The following is a 21,939-nucleotide window of genomic DNA, read 5'->3' as shown; positions in this document are numbered from 1 at the left end:
CTTCTGTGCTGGCATCACCTGATAAAGGAGTAGGTGTTCAAATGCTTACTTCAGAGCATAGAAATCTCAGCTTTGTAACTTGGAGATGGTAATACTGACCAAGATCCTTTTATAGCCCACTTCAGCTGCTCACGTGTGCATAGAATCCTTTTCCTTTCTAGCGTTAATTGTAGAGAATTTGTAATGATAACAAAGCCAAATTTAAGATAATGGTAAATGTTTCTGGTTTTTCTTTTTGTTTTGCTTGGTTTTTATTTTTTTGTGTGTATTTGTTTGTGGCTTCTTTGTGAAGGTTTTTCCAGTCAAATCTGACTATGACTTTTTTTCTTGGCAGAGAAATTTCTCGATGTCTGTAAACAGTGCTGCTGTCCTGCGGTTGACGGGACGTGGAGGAGGAACAGTGGTAGGGGCTCCTCGAGGTCGAAGTTCCTCCAGAGGTCGAGGTGAGCTGCCAGTGGGATGTGCTGCAATGGATCCAGGTGATCCAGGTCAAAGCTGCTCAGAGATATTAAGTGGAACTTGGCTAGAGCCAGGTCTACTCATGCTCAGTTTCTTTTTGCTTAAAGCTTTGAAACCTTTCCAGCAAGGTGGTTCTGGAGAATGCAGATTGTGTTTAGTGATGACTCTGCACATCTTAGTACACAACTGGTATCTCTATTATATGCCTTTGCAGGTTGGCGGGTGGGAAAGCAAAAGGGAAAGGTAGTTTTGGGGTGGAATATGAAATTCTTTGGTTCAGAATTGTTGGAAATAACTTTATTAAAAGCATAAAACCAATTCATAGGGAGAGGGTAGAAAAAATTTAGGAATATATTTAAATCAAGGTTGTAGTAGGTTGTGTTCAGTGTTCTGCAAAGTCGTCTCCATTTGTTAAGATCCTGAGTGTAAACAGTTAATGGGAAATTGAATAATTGAATTTGGGAGACATTTGAGTCTTTCCAGTTTTAGTGCATTACTGTAGCTGATGTCTCATCCAGGACCACCTGAAACACTTGCAAATGAATGGAGAAAATGTCCTGAAGCCATATTGCTAAAGTCAAACCAAACTGTTAAACCCAGAATTTATCTTAGCAATTCCCTTTCACTGTGTGCACTTCTCTGAACTCTTTTTTGGGGGCTTTATATATAAATATGTTGGGTTGCATTTGGAATAGTAGGAAGCTAGTAACTTGGAAATACTGAGTAAATAATCTTGTAACCTCTGTCTTTGCAGTGCTTAGGTGAGGTTTCTCTTAGAGCCCTTTACAATTTAATTCTACATGTCCTTAACAGGTGATATTTTCAGTAAGATCTTCAGAAAGTACTTAATATATAATTAGATGCTTGACCAGAATTTTGCTTTGACTTAAGTGTTCTCTCATTTCTGATCTCATTCTTTAATCCTGCTTTCTTTTTAATCTACATCTCTCAGATCTTTGTAGATTGTTGTCTGTCTTCTCGTGGTTGCTTTCCAGCTAAGATATGAATTTCAAGCTTTGAGACTATCACTAGATTTTCCTGTTGCTTCCCCTTTGTTTGCCATTGTATTTGCACAAATGCCTAGGGTTTCATTAAAAAAAGTGTGCATGTATATATATATAGATGTGTGAACTCATTTGGGAGTTGTTGCTTTTTTATTTTATTTTAATGTGTGTGTTTCTACCACCTATGTTTCATATTTTGCTAGGAATACATGTATTGGCTGATTTTTTTAGATAAGTCAGGAATTAATCTGCAAATTAAATTACTGCTGCTTAAAATATGGTGATTTGAGATGATACACCCACTAGTGTGCTCTCTAGTTTCAATATCGAGACACTTTGACCATTTCTAATTTGGCAGACTGTTTATTTTGCTTTCTTTTGTCTAATTTCTTTGTTTTCTTGCTGCACTATTAACAAGGTCATCCTCATGCAGTGGGCAGTGGGTCGTTTTTTTAATTGCCCCCACTAGTTTCAATGAGGTTTTAAGGCTAAATGTGGCAGAATATTGCTTCTAATCCAGTAATTCTGTTATTGAATCTACTTGTATGCGTGTCTGTTTTGTTTGGTAGTAAAATTTAGTTCCTTACATTTTGCTGGACAGAACTTAAAATGTCTGCAGTATTAAGACTGTTTGAAAGCTGCTTGTATGCCTGGTTTCCCATTGTTCATTTTTAAGATTTGTTAAGAAATGCTAGCAAGAACTTTGTTGCAAAATTGCTTTAGCTTTATTTATCATAATTTGATCTTTTAATGTGTTGGAATTGTTATATGGTGTGCTTGTTAGGCTGCTCTGACTAAGCTGTAAAGGACACATTTCTGTCTTCAATTTTCTGAGCTTTCCTTCTTTGATCCTGGTTGCTGCTTGTTTCTTCCATTCTTCCCTCTTCATCCCATGAGCAATTAGTGTTGGGTTCTAGGCATGATGAGTCTTCCCAAAGTTTCTATATATCACCAAGGAAATTAAGGTTTCTGCCAGGACAAAATGGTACCGTCTTCATAATTATACACATGATGCTGTTGTAGCCAAGGACTTTTTTCACATAATTATTTATGAAAATTCAGTATAGGACTGTTGATATTTACGAAAGTGTGACCTGTAAGTAGGCTTTAAATGTAGCTTTTTTTCAAGTTACAGTGAAAAGGACTTGAAATATCTTGGGAGTTAGCTCACTAAATGAGCTGCTTCACTTAACAGTTGGAAAACATTTTCACTGCACTGCAAAATTGCCTGGGTTCAAAAGGTTTTCTGGTGTTTTCCATGAACTTCACACAGTTGTACGCAGCAAAGCTGCTGCTGGGTCAGTGTAGGCTTTAGCTTTACCAGAATGAGATTTCTCTCTTGAAGGAACTTGCACCACAGCAGCTTTATAGAGGAATTTGCAAGTATGATTAGATTCGTTAATGAAGTTCCCTAACTGAGGCACAAATCACTTGTGTTCCAGCATTTGAGATGCAATCTCTGGTGGATTGGCAAGGGAAAGAAATGCTGGTGAAGGAGTATGACAGGTGGAACTCTAAATGGGATTCACTTAGCAGTATTTAAAACTGCAAGGTAACACTCAGTAAATGTTTTCTGGGTAGTCACCCTAGCTTTTACTGACAATGCCTGTGTGGTGATGATGAGAATATGGTAACTGTGGAAGTTGCTTTGATTTTTGGTTTGGTTTGTCTTTTTTTTTTTTTTTCTTTTTTTTTCCTCTTTCACAAAGAAGCTGTGTCTGAAGAAACCAAGTACTTGCACGTGACTCTTTTCTAATTGACTTGTTTTCCTGGGAGCTCCCTGTGGTGTGCAGTTAAGCCCTGTGCTTTGTGCTGGCAGGACTGGAATGTCAACATTCATGAATAAGAGCCTCAGATGAGGAGAGATTTAAATAGTCCCTGGAATGGGCTGTAAGCTTACAGACACTTTGTTTTGTAGCTGTTCTCCCTTTTGGTTAAGACTGTTATGCAGGGTCCTTTGCTTCCTATTAGAGCTCTTTCCCCACCCACCCTCATTGCCCTTTGTAATCTGTTTTTGCTGCTGTTGGAAAGTGTGTCAGTGGTGTGAAAGTGTAATGTTCGCATATCTAAACAGCAGTAGTTGAACTACAGTTATTCTGTTTTTCCCAAGCAGTATTATGGCTGTAATTGTAGATCCTAAACTCCAGTTATGCTGTAATTTCAAGATTTTGCTTCTTGTATTCTGTAGGGTTTTTGGATTTTTTGTAATGACATTTAGAATGACAGTTGGTGCTGCTTCTTACCCTCCTGCTTGTGTCTTACATTTTTACTTAAATTCAAACTTGTCTCTTTTTCAGGTTAGTAACTTTGCTGTAATAATTGCAATGTCCAGTCGGATTGATGTCCTCATCCTGAGGTTTTTGAGAAATTACTGAAATGCAGATGATACATTTGCTCCAGTCTGTTATGGAAGGGTTTATTGACATTTTTGACTTTGCATTCAGTACTTGGTGCAACATATGCACTTAGTCTGCTGCTTGTGTGACAGGTATTTTTTTTTTTCAGAAGTGGCATTCTGTTTAAAATAAGCCAAGGAGTGCAGAAGCAGAATGTCAAATGTATGCTTACATGTGCAGTTCTATCCCCTCTCTCTGCAGGCATTTCTCTTACATTCTGTGGCCAGCATTAACTGGGCTTTCAGGTCAGACCCGCCCACACATTACTTCCTGAATGACTGACATGCACACCACAGTTTCCCTTGACTTGCTGCTTTTCTTCTTCAGCTTTGTAGGATCTGTTTGATGCTTCCTGCACTGTGGTCTGCTTGGTGTCTGCTGGGGCTACACATGTGCTTCTGCTTGGTACTGCTGGATGGGCCCATGTTGTTTCCAGAGGTGGATGAACACACAGGTGGCTTCAGTAGTCCTGTCCAGTATTGTGTGGTATTCACTGCAGTTGGCAGCTGAGTACTGTTACCCCACAGGCTGCATTAGCCTGAGTGCCTAAAATCAATTGTTTGGACATTTTGCAAGGTTATATTTTAATTCAGACCGTTTTGGTAATGGAGCACACCTGAAACACTGATGGATGACCGTACAGGGGTGGGGAGTGGGGGGAGGTTTCTCAGGCTGTGATTTTACATACTTCTAAATGGCCATAAGCCATGTTGCTGGTAAAACAACTGATTCTTGCTCTTGTACAGGACACTTGCATTATTTGCTGGTGATGTGTCCCATATTGCCAGTGCTCTGGCTCTGGTGGTGGCGTGTTTGCTCCCAGCAGGCAGCATGAACTCACCCTTGCTCACCCCTGCAAGGGGAACACTGCAGTGCTGCTACTGCTCACTGTACAAGTCTGCTTTGTTTTTGTTGGGAAAGTGTATGCAACTTCCCACCTCTGCTGCCTCAGAGACAAGAGATGAGTCAGTGCCTTTGTTCTGTTTTGACTCTAGGAACTGCTTTTGCTGTATTATCTCTTGTGAGAGGAAGGAAGAGAGCTTTTCTGTAGTGAAGAAATTAGGCCAAGATTGCTATTGCATGAGCTGCTGAAACTTTTCTGGCTTTTATTTGTGAAGATTAAAGCTGAGTCCTTTTCCAGGATTTTTAGGGGGCCCACAAGGTTTTAACTGGATAAGTATCATACTATTTTTGATGTTTTATCACTTCTTCCTGTTTCTTGCCTTTGCAATTTGGACTATGGTCAACCTTGTGGTATCAGACTTGCCATAGCAAAGGTCTTTCTAATAACTCTCATAGGTCTGATGCTAATTTCTCCTCTCTTACCTTGAGTGCTCAGTCAGCTCCTCCCCTTTCCCTGAATTTTTGTGAAAACAACTCTGCTGAATATGGCATGGGCTTACTCAACTCCATAGTGTCCACAGTCTAGCAACTCCAAAAGAAGTCATCTTGGCAGGAGAATAAGGACTGAGAAAGACACAAAGTTGAAGAGACTACGGTACCAGATGTTTGCAGCTCAACATATTTCCTGAACCAGATGTGGCCTCTGTTTAATGAGTTTTATCTTTTTTGAGTTTGTCCAGTCTTCATCTGAACTTAGGCATCCTCAAAACTATGTGGTAAGGTAGGCTACATCTCTGATTCTGGGAGATCTGCCCTGATCAGCTTTGCTGATGATAGAAAGGATAGTTTTGTCTCAAGGGGATGTTAAAATTGTTCCTTATACACCCTGAAATGTGTTCTGCCTGATACAGAATCAGTTGTATATTTACAGACCCCAGCTGGATTATCTATGGATCGCTTTTCTTTTTCTCTGCCTGAAAAGCAACTTTCTGCCCTTTTCCCCTGCCACCCCTTTAAAGAGATTTAGTGTAGAATAGTAGAGAAACTGTTGCAACTGTCTTGATTATTTCAGATGTTTCTAGTCACAAGATCCTCAAGTGTGGTATAATTCTGTGATGTATCCACGTGTCTTTAGATTTAAATGTAGAGGCTTTTTATTGCTGCTTTCTTCAGAAGACTACAAGAACTGCAGTCCATTCTGAAGGTGTTTGTTTCCTGTTTCATTTGGTCATTCTGTCCTACTCCTGCAGATCTCTGGCCAGGCTTGCACCTCGTGCTTTGACATGTTTTTTTTTTCCTTGAAGCCAGGAGGAGAGAAATACGAAAAGATCATGTATGAGATATTTACCCAGCCAGGAATTCCTCTTACTGGGTGCTTTTCAAGTTCTGGAACCTGACTGTAGAGACTGCACGTGTATGTAGGCAAGGTGTTATCCTGACAAATAGCTGATAGATGTTCCACTTGTTCATCTTCTTCCCATGAGATCCTGAAATGGTAAATTAGTTGATGAGAAGCCTGCCATTTCTTCTGCTGGCACACTGTGTGAAGCAGTGTTTCTCTTTTGTAGATCTGGAAACTTCACCACTAATCACTAGCCATTAATCTAACCAGTGCTGGAAGTTGTTTTGAAGGACTGGGATGTATGTGGGTGTTGTTTTTCTGTTGTGTAGGGCTTGTTTTCTTTTACCCAAACACACCATGCCTTCTCAAGCCCTGAAGATGTGCTTTGAGATGCTTTGCTTGAGGATATGTCTAACCTTTTGGCTTGAGGCTTTGTACTTGGTAGCTGCCTTTTCATTTCCTGAAAAGGTCAGTAGGATAATTTTTAAGCTATAGCTAATGTTGTTCTTCATTCTGACTTGCCTATAGCCATCCTGTGATCCTTCTTTTCTTCCCACTGATCCTGGGGGAGAGTTGTGCTGGCAGTCATTAGGACTTAATAGTGAAGCTTCCTTCTCCTTTATGACCCTTGACAGCAATAATTAGGAGTACATCCACAGTACAGTGTCCTTTTACTGGAGTTTGCTGTTAAAAGTAATTTGATAATTGTGTGTGAAGCACACATGTGCAATGTGGATGTTGTGTGAACAATGCATCCTTGGTAATTTCTCTTGGGTAAGTATCTGTGTTTTTCTGCATCATATTTATTTCAGAATTGTTTGCCTATTCTGTCTGGTCTTGCACTTCTTGAAAGAATTTTTGCATAAGACTCTTTCTTCAGTCATTGTTCCTTATTCCTTTTGTCCCAGATAATTTCACTGGGGCTTAAGACTGCAAGATTAGTTCTCAGGGACACCAGGAAAGGGAAACCTACCTGATTCTTTCAACTTCTATTATTATTTATACAAACACTTGTGTTTTTTGTCTTTTCAGGCAGAGGCCGAGGAGAAAGCGGTTTCTACCAAAGAAGTTTTGATGAAGTGGAGGGTGGATTTGGGCGAGGAGGGGGCAGGGAAATGCACAGATCACAGAGTTGGGAGGAAAGGTAACAGAACTCTAGCCCTTAAAGTTTTTTTACACACATCTGTTCAGCTTCCATTTGTGCCTTTTGACTTCATAAAAACGCTTTAGGAAAGGTAATAGTTATATCTGTGAGCGAAGTCTCTGAATTTCTAAGATGGAGTCAAACACGCTAATGTTTCTTGAGGATCTGGAGAAAGTAAAATAATATTTCTTGCAAAGAATTTTTCTGCTGAGTTCATGGGAAGAAGGAGCTAGCTACTTTGAGAGCACAAATTACAACAGTTGCAATGGAAGTGCTGATGCTAAGGATTTGCTTCAGTTTTAGTCTTGACATTGTTCACAGTTCTTAGGGGCACATTTGAAAACATACCCAGTTCCCAAGGGCTGTGTGTGTATTGGTGTTCCTGAAAATGTCAGTTGTCACGTGGACCTCTAAAGGTACAGTCCCTCAAGCTCTGATTTTAAGAAAGTTCCCACCAAGTAAAGAAAGCCAGCAAAACCTATACCTAAAATGAGTTTTTGGAGTAGTTCCAAGACCTTATTTGAAACTTCTATTCTGCCTTTCTAGGGGAGACAGACGCTTTGAAAAACCAGGGCGAAAAGATCCAGGTATGGTTTTGTTACTGTGGGCAGAAAATGGGAGGGAGGAGCAGGGTGTGTTTGGGGGAAGGGACTTTTACATGTATCATCCTTTCTTACTGCTCCAGGTATATTGTTGATACAACATTCATGTTACTGTGCCAGGTTACTAAGTCTGTTCTCAAAGTGTTGTTTCTCTTGCTTTGTGTTGTTCTCACTACTGGACATTTAAGTGTGGTAGATATGAGAAATATGGAGTAAGTAGGTTCTGTTTATTTAATTGTGATGTCTACAACTGGAGCTAAGCTCCTGTTCCTGTGTGAAAGAAGCCTTTGCTGATGGAATAGGCGTGCTGTGGTAATACGCCTTTTTTCAGTGCACCTTTAGACATTCCTAATGTGGGATGTTTTGGTACCCGAGACTTCCTGACCCTTTGAACTTCTAATTTTTTTGAATGCTTGCTAGTGTGAGAGAGATCCCAGCAGTGTCCTGAGGTTCCCATGCTGGTGGATTCACTGATCAAATTATTTAAGTCATCATCTGAAGCTCCTATTCAGTCTGGTTTATCTGCTCTTCTCTTGTTCCTCCACTCTTCTGTTTCTGAAATGCTTCACACTGGCCATGTTCTGGCAGAATGCTGGATCCTTAATTGTGGCCCAGTATATCTGAACATCCTGCTGAACTTGTTGGGATGGGTTTGTCATCTTGGAGATGAAACACAGACATTCTAAGGGTGGTGTGAACATCAGGGCAGCTCTGGCTATCTGAAAACTGCAGTGACTGTTGCTATGTGGGCTCATGTGTTGCTTGTTCTCTGGTATGCCCAGTCTCTTTCTCCATGGCACTTTTCCATGTGCATGGAGCACAGCTGTGCCTACTGAGAGGTTTTGTATTAGCAAGAGCTTACTGACAATATGTCTTCTCTATTTAGGACCCAAGGAATCTTTGGATTTGCTAAAGGAGTCTTGGATGCATATCCTACTTGGTAATATGCTGAGAAAGCATAGATTAGAAGAGATAATTGTAGGTTGAATTTAAAGACAAACCCAAAGAGAACCAGTTGTAATTACAAGTTGACAGGAATGTATTTTAATCCTTGCATAGCTGTTAGTATTTTTGTAGTAAGAGTAGTATAAATTGCCATATTCATCATTTTCTGGATTACATGGCATGTATCACCATGGAGTTTGCTTTCAAAGCCCTTCCAGTCCTCCCTCCATATAGGAATTGATGTTTACAGCTTCTAAAGAGTGCTTTTATTTTTCTGCTTGTTAAGTTGAATGTCAGCACAAAATTAAGATGTGTATATTTTCCTCATTGTCTCCTATAATAAGAGGATACTTCTAGAAAATAATTTGATATTGGTCAGAGATTGACCGGTTTTAAATGTCAGTAGTGAAACTTTGGACTTTCCATGCATATTTATATTCAGGAATATTGTAGGAAAAAACTAAAATGGGAGCAAGTAAAGTACAACTGAGATTTCAGGACTGCATTTGTTACAAAAGAAAAACGGATGTAGAAGCAGTATCTGCTACAGTTGATTTAGTTTTATTTACTTAGCACCTTCTTGTTGTGATTAGAAATACAACAATTCCAGATCCAGGCTATAGAATCTACCATGCTTCTGATTAAGACAGATAAAAATACTGCGTATTGGTATAGGATCATATGTATTTCTCAGTTGAAATTGAGGAGAATTTACAGTGTGCAAAATGTCCTTATGAAAGTTGACTTCTGCCAGAGGCTGTCTGCAGCTAGTGTAGAGCATTTTGTGTTTGTAGCGACTGCTAGTCATCAGGGCCATTGAATGCATCTTCCAAGAACTGTTCCTGGGAAAGGTGGTGTCCCTGGTGCAATTTGTTGGAAGCTCGTTGTGAGAGAGGACGTGCTTATTCTCAAATTATGAAGCTATTTGAGTACCTAATTGCTCTTCTTCAGTCTCTTGTATTTCTCCGCCAGTCAGTATGAGAGGCAAAAGACCTTCAGTCTTCCTGAAGTTTTATTATAAAAATATTGTTTTAACAATAGTATTGCTATGCTAGAAGTTAATGTTGCAGTAAGTGGGAAGACCATTTCTCTCACCTTTACTTCCAAAGAGAGATAAGGTGGAGAGCACAGAAATATTGACAGAAAGTGTTGGTCTGTTCTGTCTCGAGCATTGGTAATTACAAGTAGTTATTGTTATGCTTTCCAATGACAAAATACTTTGAGTGTGAGAGAGGGATGAAAATGTGCCAAAAGGAGTCCCAGGTTAAGAGCAAGCACTAATATCCACAGAAAGCTATGGAAGCAGAAAGGAAAGGAATCGACATACAAGTTATAATTCAGATTATAATGTATATAATATATAATTCACATGCTTTTGCAGATGCTTGTACTCCTTTCTGTTACCTTGGTTAAACTCCTTAGTTTAGGATTTTATTCTACAGTTTTACTGTGCTTCAGTTTTTCCTTCTTGTTTTATAGGGCCTTGGATTCAGATTACATAATTTACTGAGTTGCTAACTTTTTCATGCTCTTTGTTCTGGATGATCCCATTAGAGAATTATTAAGAGATGAAATATTTAAATATAAATATACTACTTTTGGGTATTTGTAATGGAGGACTATGCAAGAATCCTCAGTTAAAAATCAGGACATCAGAAAAGTAATAGAAATTTTACAAATATTTACTTCTCAAATATGGTCAGTATGCCCTTCTTAAAAGTTGTTTGCTTTTTCAATGCTCACAACAGTTTGCAAGGTCACATTTGACTGATTCTCAGTACATAAACAATATCTGTTCCTGGTTTCAGCATGCAGATCGAAGATTCGCAAAGTATTTGCAAGTCTCAGTTGCAGATTGTCACAGTTCTGACAGACTTCACTTAGAACTCAGATGTTTCTGGAAGGCTGAAGCCATTAGCAAAGAAAATGAGCAAGTTGCTTTCTTGAGTATGTATGTCTCTTCACAAAAGCTGCTTAATTTTCTGCGCAGCCTCCTGATTAACACCAGCTTAGTAGCTGAAGGGATTTGATTAGTTACCAGCAGTTGCAAACTGGTAGTGAATATTTGTTATGTAGTTTAAACAAACCTGTTAGGAAGTCAGTTGTGGAACCTGGTTGAGTTCTGTTTAATGTGTGGATTTTATGTTCAGAAGACTTGAATATACAAGATGTGTTCAAGTGGCTATAAAAGGGCTGTTGAATTTCTGTGAATTGTACTTTCCCTCACTCTGCCTGGCTTGTTCTCCTGCCATGCCTTGCTGGCTGGAGGTGCATTCACAGAAGGTTCATCACCTTCAAGTTTGGTCTTGCTGTACTAAAGGATGGAGTGCTATGTTGGTGCATCAGAGCCCATCATCAATTTTCCTGGGCTTCTATCCCAATTTGAGCCATGGCATATTTCCATTACTTTCAGACATCCCATGATTCACCAGTTCTCTGGAACTATAACTGCAGTATTAATGTATTTTCTGCTCTTGTTCTGAAGTAACTACACAGTTTTGTCTAATTTGCTTCTGCAGTACCATTCAGCTTTGCATTCCAAAATGTACGTTTGAAGATTGCATTTAGCATATACTAACAACATATTTATTCTTTATACTTAACTGTTGTACTCCCTTTTAAACCAAACCTGTAAAGAGAAAATTATTCTAAAACCAGGACAACTTGAAAGTATCAAGTCATGTAGAAATCAAACAAAACTGCCCACCTTTGACTAGTTGTGAATTGAAATTAGAAATAGCTTTGTACACCTTTGTCTCTAAGTCACAAGATTATAGTCCCACATGATCTATGGGGAAAACAATGCCTTACCCAGAATACTCAGTACCTCACACAGAATGCTGCCCTATTTCAGCCTTGACACCAAAGTCTGTTCTGCTGCTCTTGCCCTGGTTTTTAGTTTGTAGAACTCTTATCAATGTCTTACATTGATAATGTGGAAAAATGCAAGAAATAAGTAAAAATTATTGGTGTTGACACAAGGGTGGAAAGGGGCTCTTTAAACTGGGTATGAGTCAACAACTAAAACAACTGGGATGAAACAGGATGTAGGCAGTTAGACAGTGTGCTGCTCTCCAAGCTCCACAATAGTCATGAATGCATGTCCATAGAATTAAGTGGGAGTGTCTGTAATAAATCAAATCTGTCTGAGGTCTGCAGTGGGGGAAAGCAACACTTGAACTAATTTGGAATGAAAGCTCACTTGGAGCAAAAATGTGGCCCTTCTGCCTCATTCCCCAACCGTGTGTGGAATGCTTCTGTGGGGTGGCTCCCCATTTCCCCAGACCCTAAACCAAAGCAACTTTTTGCCAACCTCGTTTGGGTTATGAACACACTTCAGTGAATAGTTTTGTGACTTGAGAAGAATTCAGTTTAAACTATCTCATCAGATAGCTTGAGACCATTTTTCCTGCTGTGGACCACTTGGGTGATGTTAAGAGGAAGTATATTTGGTAGTGTCTTATGTTGTTGTTAATGAAAACTGCTATTTATGCCATCTGAGTTTCTGGGAAAAATCTTTTACCTTTGAAAGGTAACTTTTATTTTAATTCTACTTCAGTGTTCCGATACGAACACCTAATAGCCACTGCTTTTGTTGAAAGCTTGGAAATAGCTATCCATCATTGTGTTTTTCCTTTAGCATCTTAAAATATTTAGGAGCTTCAGAACAGTGTCTTAATTGCAGTAGGTTTATGAGGCACTTAAATACAGAAGTCTCATGTATAGTTTGTTTTAATTTTTTATTTCAAAATTGATTCAAGTGTCTCTAAATATTTTTGTGCTGTGTGTACAGACAAAGATTGATGTTAGAAAGCATAAAATATCAATGCATGCACTTCTACTTCTCATATATATAGTGCATCCTTCTGGGTCAGATATACTTGAGACAAGCAGCGCAAAGGTGAAAACGTGGAATGTATGGGCCTTTAAAAGAACCCCACATTCACTCATTAAAAAGAGTCTTTTTTTTTTTTTTTCCTCCACTGCTAAATAATTTATTCAGTGTTTTCAAATTATACAGCATTTCCATTGCAGTGTTTCTCATATGCACCCAGATTTTTTGATAGTGTTTTCATAGACCTGTCTGGGAGCGAGATGTTCTCTTCTTTGCCAGAATAATGAACTGCACTTAGTATTTAAATTTTTGCTTAAATAGCACAGCCAGAGTGCTGTTTCAGCCATCTGAGAAATGATGTAAGTCTGTATTCCCAAAGAATTAAGAGGATAGAAAAGCTAGGCTCTTGGATGAACAGAGTTACTTATACTAGAACTCATTTACTGAATGACCCCATATTGTTTTCTGCTTTTGTTTTGTTGTCCATTTTGTCACAAGCTGGTTAATTATGACTTTGGTCTGCCTTGGGAGTTTTGAAGATATCTCCTTTCAGGGTCAGTGCGGCTTTAAACCGTAGTCTGAATTCAGTGGATAGCTCTTCTAATTTCCCAAGAATTGGTACTGTGACTCATGTACCTGACTTCATTCTGGGTGGTTAATGCAGCCTCTCCTCAGTGGGCACGCGTGTTCTCTTCACTCTGTATATCATGTTGTAATCAAAAGGAAGGGACTGCAAGAGAGATCACTTGAAGATGGCAGGGCAGGAAAGGAAGTAAGTTTTAAAATGGAACCCGCAAGTTTAATGTAATAATAATTAAAAAAGCATGAAGTTCAAGGTCTGTTTTCTCTACTCTGTGAGGCCAGTCTCAGAGAGCTGGAAGCTGTCGGTGTGCTGTCCATTGATGCGGATCTCCTTGTCAGTCCTTTTTGGACTTTTTGAGTCAGCTGCTGCTGGGAGCTCAGGAACAGTCTTATCAAAATTCTCCATCTTGATCTGGTATTCACCTTTGGCATTGCGGGCTAGCAGGGAGGCAAAGTGGTGGTACACCAGGATCTCTGATGGGAGGTAGGATGTTCTCCTCTGACACGTTTCTCCTGTTCCCTCCTGCACAGCTGACAGGAAGACGACCAGCTCAAAATGGTGAGGAGCTTCTCTTTGAAGGAGAGCAGCCAGTGGGCTGGATGCAGTGATGGAGTGGTAGTAGGTCAGTGGGAAAATGAAAAAAGGACACTCGTCCACAGTGACGCTGTCCAGGTGAAAGTCAATGCTAGTTTGGTGCAGCTGCCCACTCTCTTGTTCTTGGTAAAGTATAGCAGAGATCTGGACGCTGGTCAGGGGGCTGGAGCGAGTGTTGGCCACCTGGAACATGAGGTGTGGCTTCCCCTCAGTGTGTGTGACCACGGCAGAGTGTGAGAAGCGGATGGAGAGTGCCCGGTTCTTTGGGCGTGCAATCTTGGCCACAAAAGCACCTGGAGCATGGGAAAGAGCAAACTCAGTGTGAGCCCAGGGCCTTGGCTGGTTCCCTGCAGGCTGCAAGGGAGCAGAAGCCAGCTGAGGCTGGAAAGACCATGTTTGAAAACTGTTATGTTGGCATCATACTAACCTGCTTTTGTTCAAGATAGTATGGCTTTCCTAAAATGTTTAGTTTTCTAAATTATGTTCACTTACATTTGAAAGTTAACTGCCCCAACTTACTGTAATTAGTAATAGGAAGTGATCTTGGTATGTTACACTGTAGAAGCTCTTTCTAATACACAGTAAACCAACATGTATTTTTTAATTACTTTAAGCGTGAAGAATATTTGAAATAACTTAAAATACCTCAAAATAGCTGTGACATTGTGAAAACTTTCATTACATTGGGTACTGAGGAATACATAAACAGAGTTAAAAATCAATGAGGATAGTTCAGCTAGACAAAAGTATACCTTAGAAGTCAAAACAAATGGACTTAAATATTGTAATTATATAGTAATAGCTGAGAGAGAGAATGGTATAAGAAATAAATGATTGAGAGCAATATGCAGTGATCTGCCATAAATACTTTCCGATGAATAGTGAAATTCTTAAGTCCAAATATTGATGAGACTGAATTTGTCTTTTGTTGATTAAAGGTGTTTAACTTTTAGTACTGCATAGCTGAAATCGTCATCCTTGTAGTGGTTCCCTTAATTGTTCTTTCATATATCAAAATGAACAATATTTATTTCTAGCTCTGTTCTTAAATCCAATTGTTACACCTATTGTGTGTAACAGTAGGAAGGATTACCTGTGAGGAAGGCTTCTAGCATGAGCCCCAGGACCATCTGGATTGCCAGCAGTGCAATAGCACTGGGACAGTCCCCACTTGGGAACATGGTGCCGTAGCCAATCGTGAGTTGTGTCTCCAGTGAGAAGGAGAAAGCAGCTGTAAAACTGGTGATGTACTTGACACATATAGTGTGGTTGTCAGGTGGAGCATCATGGTCCAGCTCCAGGTCCCCATTCATCTCAGCCAGCAGATACCAGAGCACTGCAAAGACCAGCCAGTGAATGACAAAGGAAGCCGAGAAGACGAGCATCATCCATCTCCAGCGCATGTCCATGAGTATCCCCCACACGTCTCGGAGGTACGCCACGCCTCTGCCTTGGGCACCGGCCATCTGGAACGTGCTGTGGCCATCCTTGGTCACCAGCCTCAGGTACCTCTGAGTCAGGAGGGGAGCGCTGGATTTGGTGTTATTGCTCTCTATCGTATCTGTTGTCATCTTCTAGAAAGGAGAAGAAAGGAAAAAAGTGATACAGTGCCACATATTTGGATTTTGCCTAATGATCACAGCTTCTGACACATCAGCAGGGGTAGAAATACTGCGGCCAACAAAGGAGGGCTTATACATTGCAATCCAGAGAAGATTAAGTCAGGAGCCTGGAGAGGAATTTACCACTGTTTGTGGTAATACTTCGCTAAAAAAGATTAGCTTTAAAAATCTGACTACTTCTCAAATTCTCCCTGCTTAGTTGTTCAAATATAAATTTCATACTTTACCTTCTCAGTTTACATTGGAGTCACATGCTTTAATTCTTCAGGGATGAGTGGGATGGGATTAGGTAGCATATTGTGTGTGAAAAGGAACTGAATTTTGCTGGTTATATCAAATTCTGTAACTTCTTTTGAGCAGAGTGTAATAATTTACCAGTACTATTATTACTAATAACAATAGTATGGTACTAACGAAAGAATGTTTATTATTTCTGCAACATATTTATGCATTTTAGTGGAATGCTGTGCTTTAGCAAGTTGCCCTTTCTGACTCTGCTAGCTCAAGAATTGTCTGCTGTCTGCACCCACCATGTCCATTTAACAGAATTGCAGTATTCAGGGCAGAGCTGCTTCTGAGAGTCTGAGGCTGTTTATGTTAAGGATCAGGTGAAAAAGAGGGTAGGAGAGCAATACAGAAAATACACTGTGACACAATTTCCAGTCTAGTCTGCCTGAGCAGTGCAATTTTTGTTAGTGACCAAATAAAACAGGATAGCAGGCATGTGGGAATTAAGGTGGAATTGCAGATACGGGAAGCAAAATGGATACCTAGATAGGTATATGACATGTTAGGCTCCTTTGTTTGCTTTTAAACCTCAAAGCTTGTGGAATTTGCTAGAGCTGGTGAATGTCTTAAAAAGACAGTGGTCATGCAAACCCATACGTTTTATAAATATGGGATGTTCAAAGTTCACCTGGGACAGATTAAAATTAAGTACAGGTTTGTGTAAAATTGAGACTTCATGATGTGTACGACCTATTTAAAGAAGGTGAGGAAGCTTTTTTGTAGAAGAACAAAGGGTTAAAAAATGCATGTAAATTCTGCAAATGATAATTATATATGGTGTATTTAGTCAGCTTTGTTTTCCTATTAATTTTGACTTTTCGTTGAATGATGGCTGTTTCAATCTATTACAATTTTTCATAGAGGAATTGGTTTTTTCCCCTTCCAACAGTGCCATCTTAGTTTTCTCTTGAAATGCATTATAAGGAAGGATCCTGCAATTCAGAATGAATTTATGGTAGGTGAAAATTTGTCTTGTGATATTTGATCCCATAAACCAGCAGTTTACATGACTTCTTGCTTAACCTTCAACCAAATTTTAGTAACTACAGAACATTCTCTTTTGCGTTTACTTGTGTTTAATGCTTACTGAGATAGGAGGATTGACATCACAGTGACTATTTTGCTAAGTTTTTGGTTTTTCTTTTCTTCTGTAGCTTCTCAAAACCACTATCCATGCCATAGTCAGAGGGAGATAGAGTAGATGATGGCCCGAGTGGAATTTGGTGGTTTTCCCCTTATTTTTAAATTTCTAGTTCATGTCTGCTAGGAGCAATGTTTTGAAATCATTCCCTGTGTCAGAGACTACAGTGGACTTAGCAAGGTTCTCCTGGTGTATAGTACCAAGCTACTTTCTTGGGGAATTTTGGTTGTAGTCCATCCAGTTTATAGCATTACCCCCACCTTCACTGAGCTGGTTCTTCAATCTGCAACGCAGCTCCCTGAATGGCAGTTCTCACTCTTATTGTACAGTAACCTGAATGCAATTTTTCATGCTTCAGTAATCCAGTGATTAGTGACTTGTCTGTAGAGCGCAGTCCTTGTGTTAAGATTTAGATAAGCTCTTCTGCAGGCCTTGAAGGAGCTGGGAAATAGGTATCTTTGAATGGGAAGGATGATAGGGACAATACTCAAAATGAGCTCTAAACAGTGCCTTGGTTATATCTTAGAGTAAGCACTACTCACAAGAGACACTCCCTTGTTTGGGTGTAGAGAGCACTTACCGAGCAAAATGCCTCTGGAGTGCATCATCCATTCAAAACAAACCAGCAAACCAACAAGAAACCCAAAACAACGAAACACAACCAAAAGCCAAAGCTTGTGTTTTCCTGTAAATTCTTGTGGTACTTTGAGGGCAGGCTCTTCTTTGTAGTCTCTAAGCAATTTGGGTTTACTAAACAAACAGGTTTTGTGAAAATTATTCTGATGCTGACTGATTGGTGACAGAAGCCTTTTCTGTGGTCTTACGTACATTAAGAAAAAAGGGACGACATTCTTAAGATGGTACTTTTTTTTTTGGTTGTGCTTCAGATCTTCACTTGAGTGCTAAGGCAGTGTGTTTGAGCACTGCAGACTTAGAGCAAATGCTGTCAGCATTGTAGGATCTCCGATTCCTTGATTAAGGAATTTCTTAGGGTGGTGATTAATCGCTTAATGTTGTCTTAAACTGTGAAAAAAATCAGTCAGGTTCTTTGGGATTTTTTCAATTGGGAGAATTGATTCCGGACAGATTCTGAAGGCACTTGAGAAAGAGAACCAATGTTAGTCCCTAAGAGCACATTTCAGAACAGTCCTGTCTCTGCTCTTTGAGACTCCCAAACAGGTGAATTTGCCTTCTGAGGTTAACCAGGTTATGCGCTGTGCTCTGATTTTTCTAGTCTAGGACTGTTGAAAATGTTAGTTTTCTATTTCAGCGGCAGGGATAGCATTGGAAATGTGTAAGCTTGAGTTCCAAAACCCTTTTTTCAAGTGCTGTTGATGGATTAAGAGCTAAAAGTCTTAGCTTCTTGGAGTGAGTAAAACAGATAAGAAACTGCAAGTAGACTCTGAGAGCTGTGCAGTTGGGTGAGAGTAAGAGGCAAAAGAGCAACTGCCCCGGGAGAAATAGCTCACCCAAGCTGAAGGATCAGTCCTGTGTATTCTCAAAAGCAGAGGCAGCTTAAGAGCAGATGTGATTTGAATTTAAAAAGCGTTGGCATCTTCTGTCTACTCCTTTCCTTTTCCGTAGTAAAAAAATACAAATACCTTCTTTTCTTGTTAGTGATAAATTAATGAAGTGATAAAGCACAATTTGGACCACCTGATTGAATCTCCTGCCTGGCAGGGTCCTTGATGACCCCACATTATTCCCAGTTTCAGTGTATTTTTTTTTAGGAAGGACATTCAACTTTGACTTGATAAGAAGAGTTCTGTGTTTGTTGGAGAATGCTTGTCTCCATTGTCACATGCATGTACTGTTTCTTATCCAGGTTTGTCCAGTGTTCTCTCTCAAAAACCTTTATGTTATGTTATTCTGTGGGTTTTGGTTTTCCTGGTTCCTGACTTAGGGCAACCCTTGAAGCTTTGGGATGCTTCTTGTCCGTCCATCTCTCAGCTGATAGCCCCTGACTAGAAAGACAGGAACTGTCAGAAATCACTTTTCTAAACCTTTTGGCATCCTGACCAGTCCCTTATCACATATTTGCTGTGTCTAATCCTTCCTGTTTACCTTCTCTTGAAAGCTAAATTATCACCAACAGTGTATCTGTCAGTTCTTATCTTTTTTTGGTTTTCAGTCTTTTCATCACCTTGTCCCTCATCCTGTCTTCCTTCTTCTATACACTCCTCTAAGGCAAACCAAGGTAGGGTGAGTACTAATTAAAAAAATTAGTGGGCTAGGTTCTAAACTGACCTGGCTGGCTAATGATTTATGTGTGATAAAACCTTGCCTTACAGCTTTGGGATGTTGCTTGCATTTCTGAAATGCATGATCCAGTGCATGGATCTTCCCCCACGCTCCGCCTGTCTGATTGAGATCTTCTTGTGTTTTAACAGCCATTATTGCATTCCTGCTCCATGCCACCACGTTGATTTCCTCCATTTCCTCTTGCTTAGCTTTTTCTTGGGATTCTGGTAGGGTTGCAGGGAAACTCATTGGCAGTGCTGTCTTCATTTTCATTTGCCTTCTCAGTTGAAGGCATTCAAAGTGGCACTTGGAGCCTGTTCTCAGCTCGATATGCAAGCTTGTGCAACCTTTCGAGGAGCCCGAGTGAAAAGTTGTGTTCAGGGGAGACTTCTGCTGTGTTGCTCTGCTTGCCCAGTTTCTAGTCTTAACAAAGTCTGTTCTAATTGACCTTGGAAGGGATTTGAAACAGTTTATGGTGTGCTGCTTCATTCTGACAGGAAAATGGTCTTGAAGATCTGCTGTTTTCTGGGAGTGAGTGCAAAAACTGCTTATAACTGCAGCATCACTTGAAGTTTTACTGGAACCTGGGTGGTGGTGTGCCCCTGTGGGGATTTGTACATTCCCTCTTTACTTGGCCTGGGTTTGCATGATCATGTTCAGGCTTCAGATTTAAACCTTTTCTGCTCTGAGCTGGGATTGTGCAGGTCTGTTGCTTCCTCTGGCCCTTCGCAACAAGGACAAACTAAGATTATAATTTTTAAAGGCATTTTAAATGCTATTAAAATGGCTATTGTGTGTCATTTTTAGATTAATATGTATTTTTTTTTAGACTGAATGACCACCCTTGGAGATGCTCTGGCATTATTATTAGGAAATTAAAGTTTTTTTCAGTATGGATGATATGATTGGATCATATAATTTACATTAGGGGATAGTCTTAGAAATTTAGGAAGTAATTGAGCTTGAGAAGCTGTGCTGGTTGAAAGCTTATGCCCCTGTTGTGAGTAGAACAGTTAACATTTCAAACATATTTGTCCTTTTGGTTTTGTAACTAATGCCTCATTTAAATGAATGGAAGTAGTTTGTGACAAAACTGTTACTTCTGAGCAGTGTGCAGAATTAAGTTTTTGGGACTTGTTACATTTAAAAGTAGGTCCTATAAAAATGGAAACTTGAATTTGTTGACCCCAAGTCACATTTTTCAAAGCAAGTGCCATAAAGGATAGGATGTGAGAGCTCATACTTTTGACTTTGTGACAGTTTATTACAGAATGCACTTTAAAGAAAAGAGGTGGTAAAATAGAGTATGTCTTCCTTTAAGCAGCCTTGTTCTCTGTACTATATATACTTAATTTTTGGGAAGCTAAGTAGTGCTTCATTTTATATATAATGTATTTTCACATAAGTACTCTGAGGATCCATATGAGCACTAATCCTTGATTTTGAAGTAGCACCTGAGTTGACCAATTAGTCTGGCCACTTATAGAGAAATAGAAGAGTAATATTTAAGTAAAGTCTTGGTAAAGGCTTTAAAATATTCTGGTATATAATAAATTCTTATAAAGAAACTTAAATGCAGAATTAAATATTGATAAGAGAGGAGTAATATGATGGTTACAGGGAAGGGTTTAATTGATGTAAAGCTGTAGTAATAGAAGTTTGCTGTGCCTTTTTTTGTGGAACTTGCTGTTTTTGAGGAGCAGTCCTGCCCTGTGTGATGCAGACTTTCCCATGGCTTGCCTAGAATGGCTAAGTTTTTCAGGACAGTGGAGTTCACTCCATGCCCATATGTGGTGTCCTGGGCAGTGGTTCTGGCTCACTGTGTGTCCATAAGCACAGGGATGAGTGCATTGATTGAAAACTGTGTAGTCTGAGATGCAACTGGAGATGATAAAAGCACATTTAAAGTTGTGAAGCTTCTTTCTTTTCATTTGTGATGGACCTGAATGCTGAGTTATGAGTGCAGCAAGGTGAGGATAACTTTTTCATAGTTCTTGGCCGATATCATGGCACCCAGCTGCTGTAGCTGGAGCTTTCTAATGCTCCCTGTCTGCAGAGCCTTTCCAGCATTTATCTCAAGAACTTTCTGAAAAAAGACTGCATAAACACTTTGGTTTTGCTCTGTGTGCTCTTAGGACTGTGGTCACTTCAGAGAGCATTTTCTTCTTTTTGAGGTGGAAAGATCAGCAAGCATTTTGTTTAAGGTGATACATAGTTTAGCAACCTTTAGAAATAAAACTCTCTGCCTTAAAAACAACTTTGATTTCTTGAATTTTTCTGTCATTCTTTAATTAAAATTGTACAGTAAGAAAAAAGGAAGAAAATATATGACGGTTTTATGTACTTACCAGTCTTCAGAGGGTCTTTGTGCAGGAGGAGGGGATAACCTGTGCTCTAGGAGAGGGACTGCTCTGGTCTGGTGTACTGGTCCCAGTACTAGCAAGAAACTTCTTCCCACAAGTGGTTGGTAGAGTTTAAAAAAAAAAAAAAAAAAGAACAAACCCAAAACCTTTAAAAATGGGTTTGTATGTCTCATTCCTGTGTTTATATGCTGGGGGGATTGGTTTCCATCTGAAGCTGATTTGATTGGTCATTTTGCCTGCAGGGGGGCTGGTTGGCTCTGATCATGTGGAAAAGAATGCTGGTTTGTTAGGAGCATTTCTTTACCCAACACAAACCCTTAGCAGCCAAGGAGAAATCCTCTAACACTTACTTGGAGAAGGGGTGCCTTCCCCCTCACCTCCTTAATCAAGATAATTTTTTAGGTTTGTATAACCTAAAGTTTTACATGAAACTTGAAAAGGCCAAAATTGCCTGGGAAAAGCTGAGTGGGAAACTTCCAATATTGCTGCTGAAAACCCACACTGTTCATTGATACCTTTTCTCTTGACCATGTCAAC

At 39.7% G+C, this 21,939-nt stretch overlaps 2 protein-coding genes across 12 annotated transcripts in view; one reads left to right on the top strand and one right to left on the bottom strand.

The window, feature by feature from the left end:
• The window catches only part of GIGYF2 (GRB10 interacting GYF protein 2), a 75,473-nt gene that overhangs the window by 21,582 nt on the left and 31,952 nt on the right, over nt 1-21,939 (top strand). For 7 of the 11 annotated variants that reach the window (XM_062499244.1, XM_062499242.1, XM_062499241.1 and 4 more), the window contains exons 5-7: nt 335-443; nt 7,077-7,188; nt 7,735-7,775. In XM_062499244.1, the coding sequence (XP_062355228.1) occupies nt 335-443; nt 7,077-7,188; nt 7,735-7,775 (262 nt within the window). The other 4 variants (XM_062499250.1, XM_062499248.1, XM_062499251.1 and 1 more) reach the window with 4 other exon arrangements.
• KCNJ13 (potassium inwardly rectifying channel subfamily J member 13) lies at nt 13,418-21,507 on the bottom strand (the record flags this gene model as incomplete). The annotated part of the gene is given in 3 exon segments (XM_062499366.1): nt 13,418-14,040; nt 14,841-15,321; nt 21,388-21,507. Coding segments are annotated over 3 exon segments (1,224 nt in total), but the record flags the coding sequence as incomplete, so codon positions are not given.

This window comes from Cinclus cinclus, chromosome 10, assembly GCF_963662255.1.
Source record: "Cinclus cinclus chromosome 10, bCinCin1.1, whole genome shotgun sequence".
Taxonomy (NCBI): Eukaryota; Metazoa; Chordata; class Aves; order Passeriformes; family Cinclidae; genus Cinclus; species Cinclus cinclus.
Note: the sequence above shows the minus strand (reverse complement) of the source record. Positions and strands in the feature narration are given on the sequence as shown.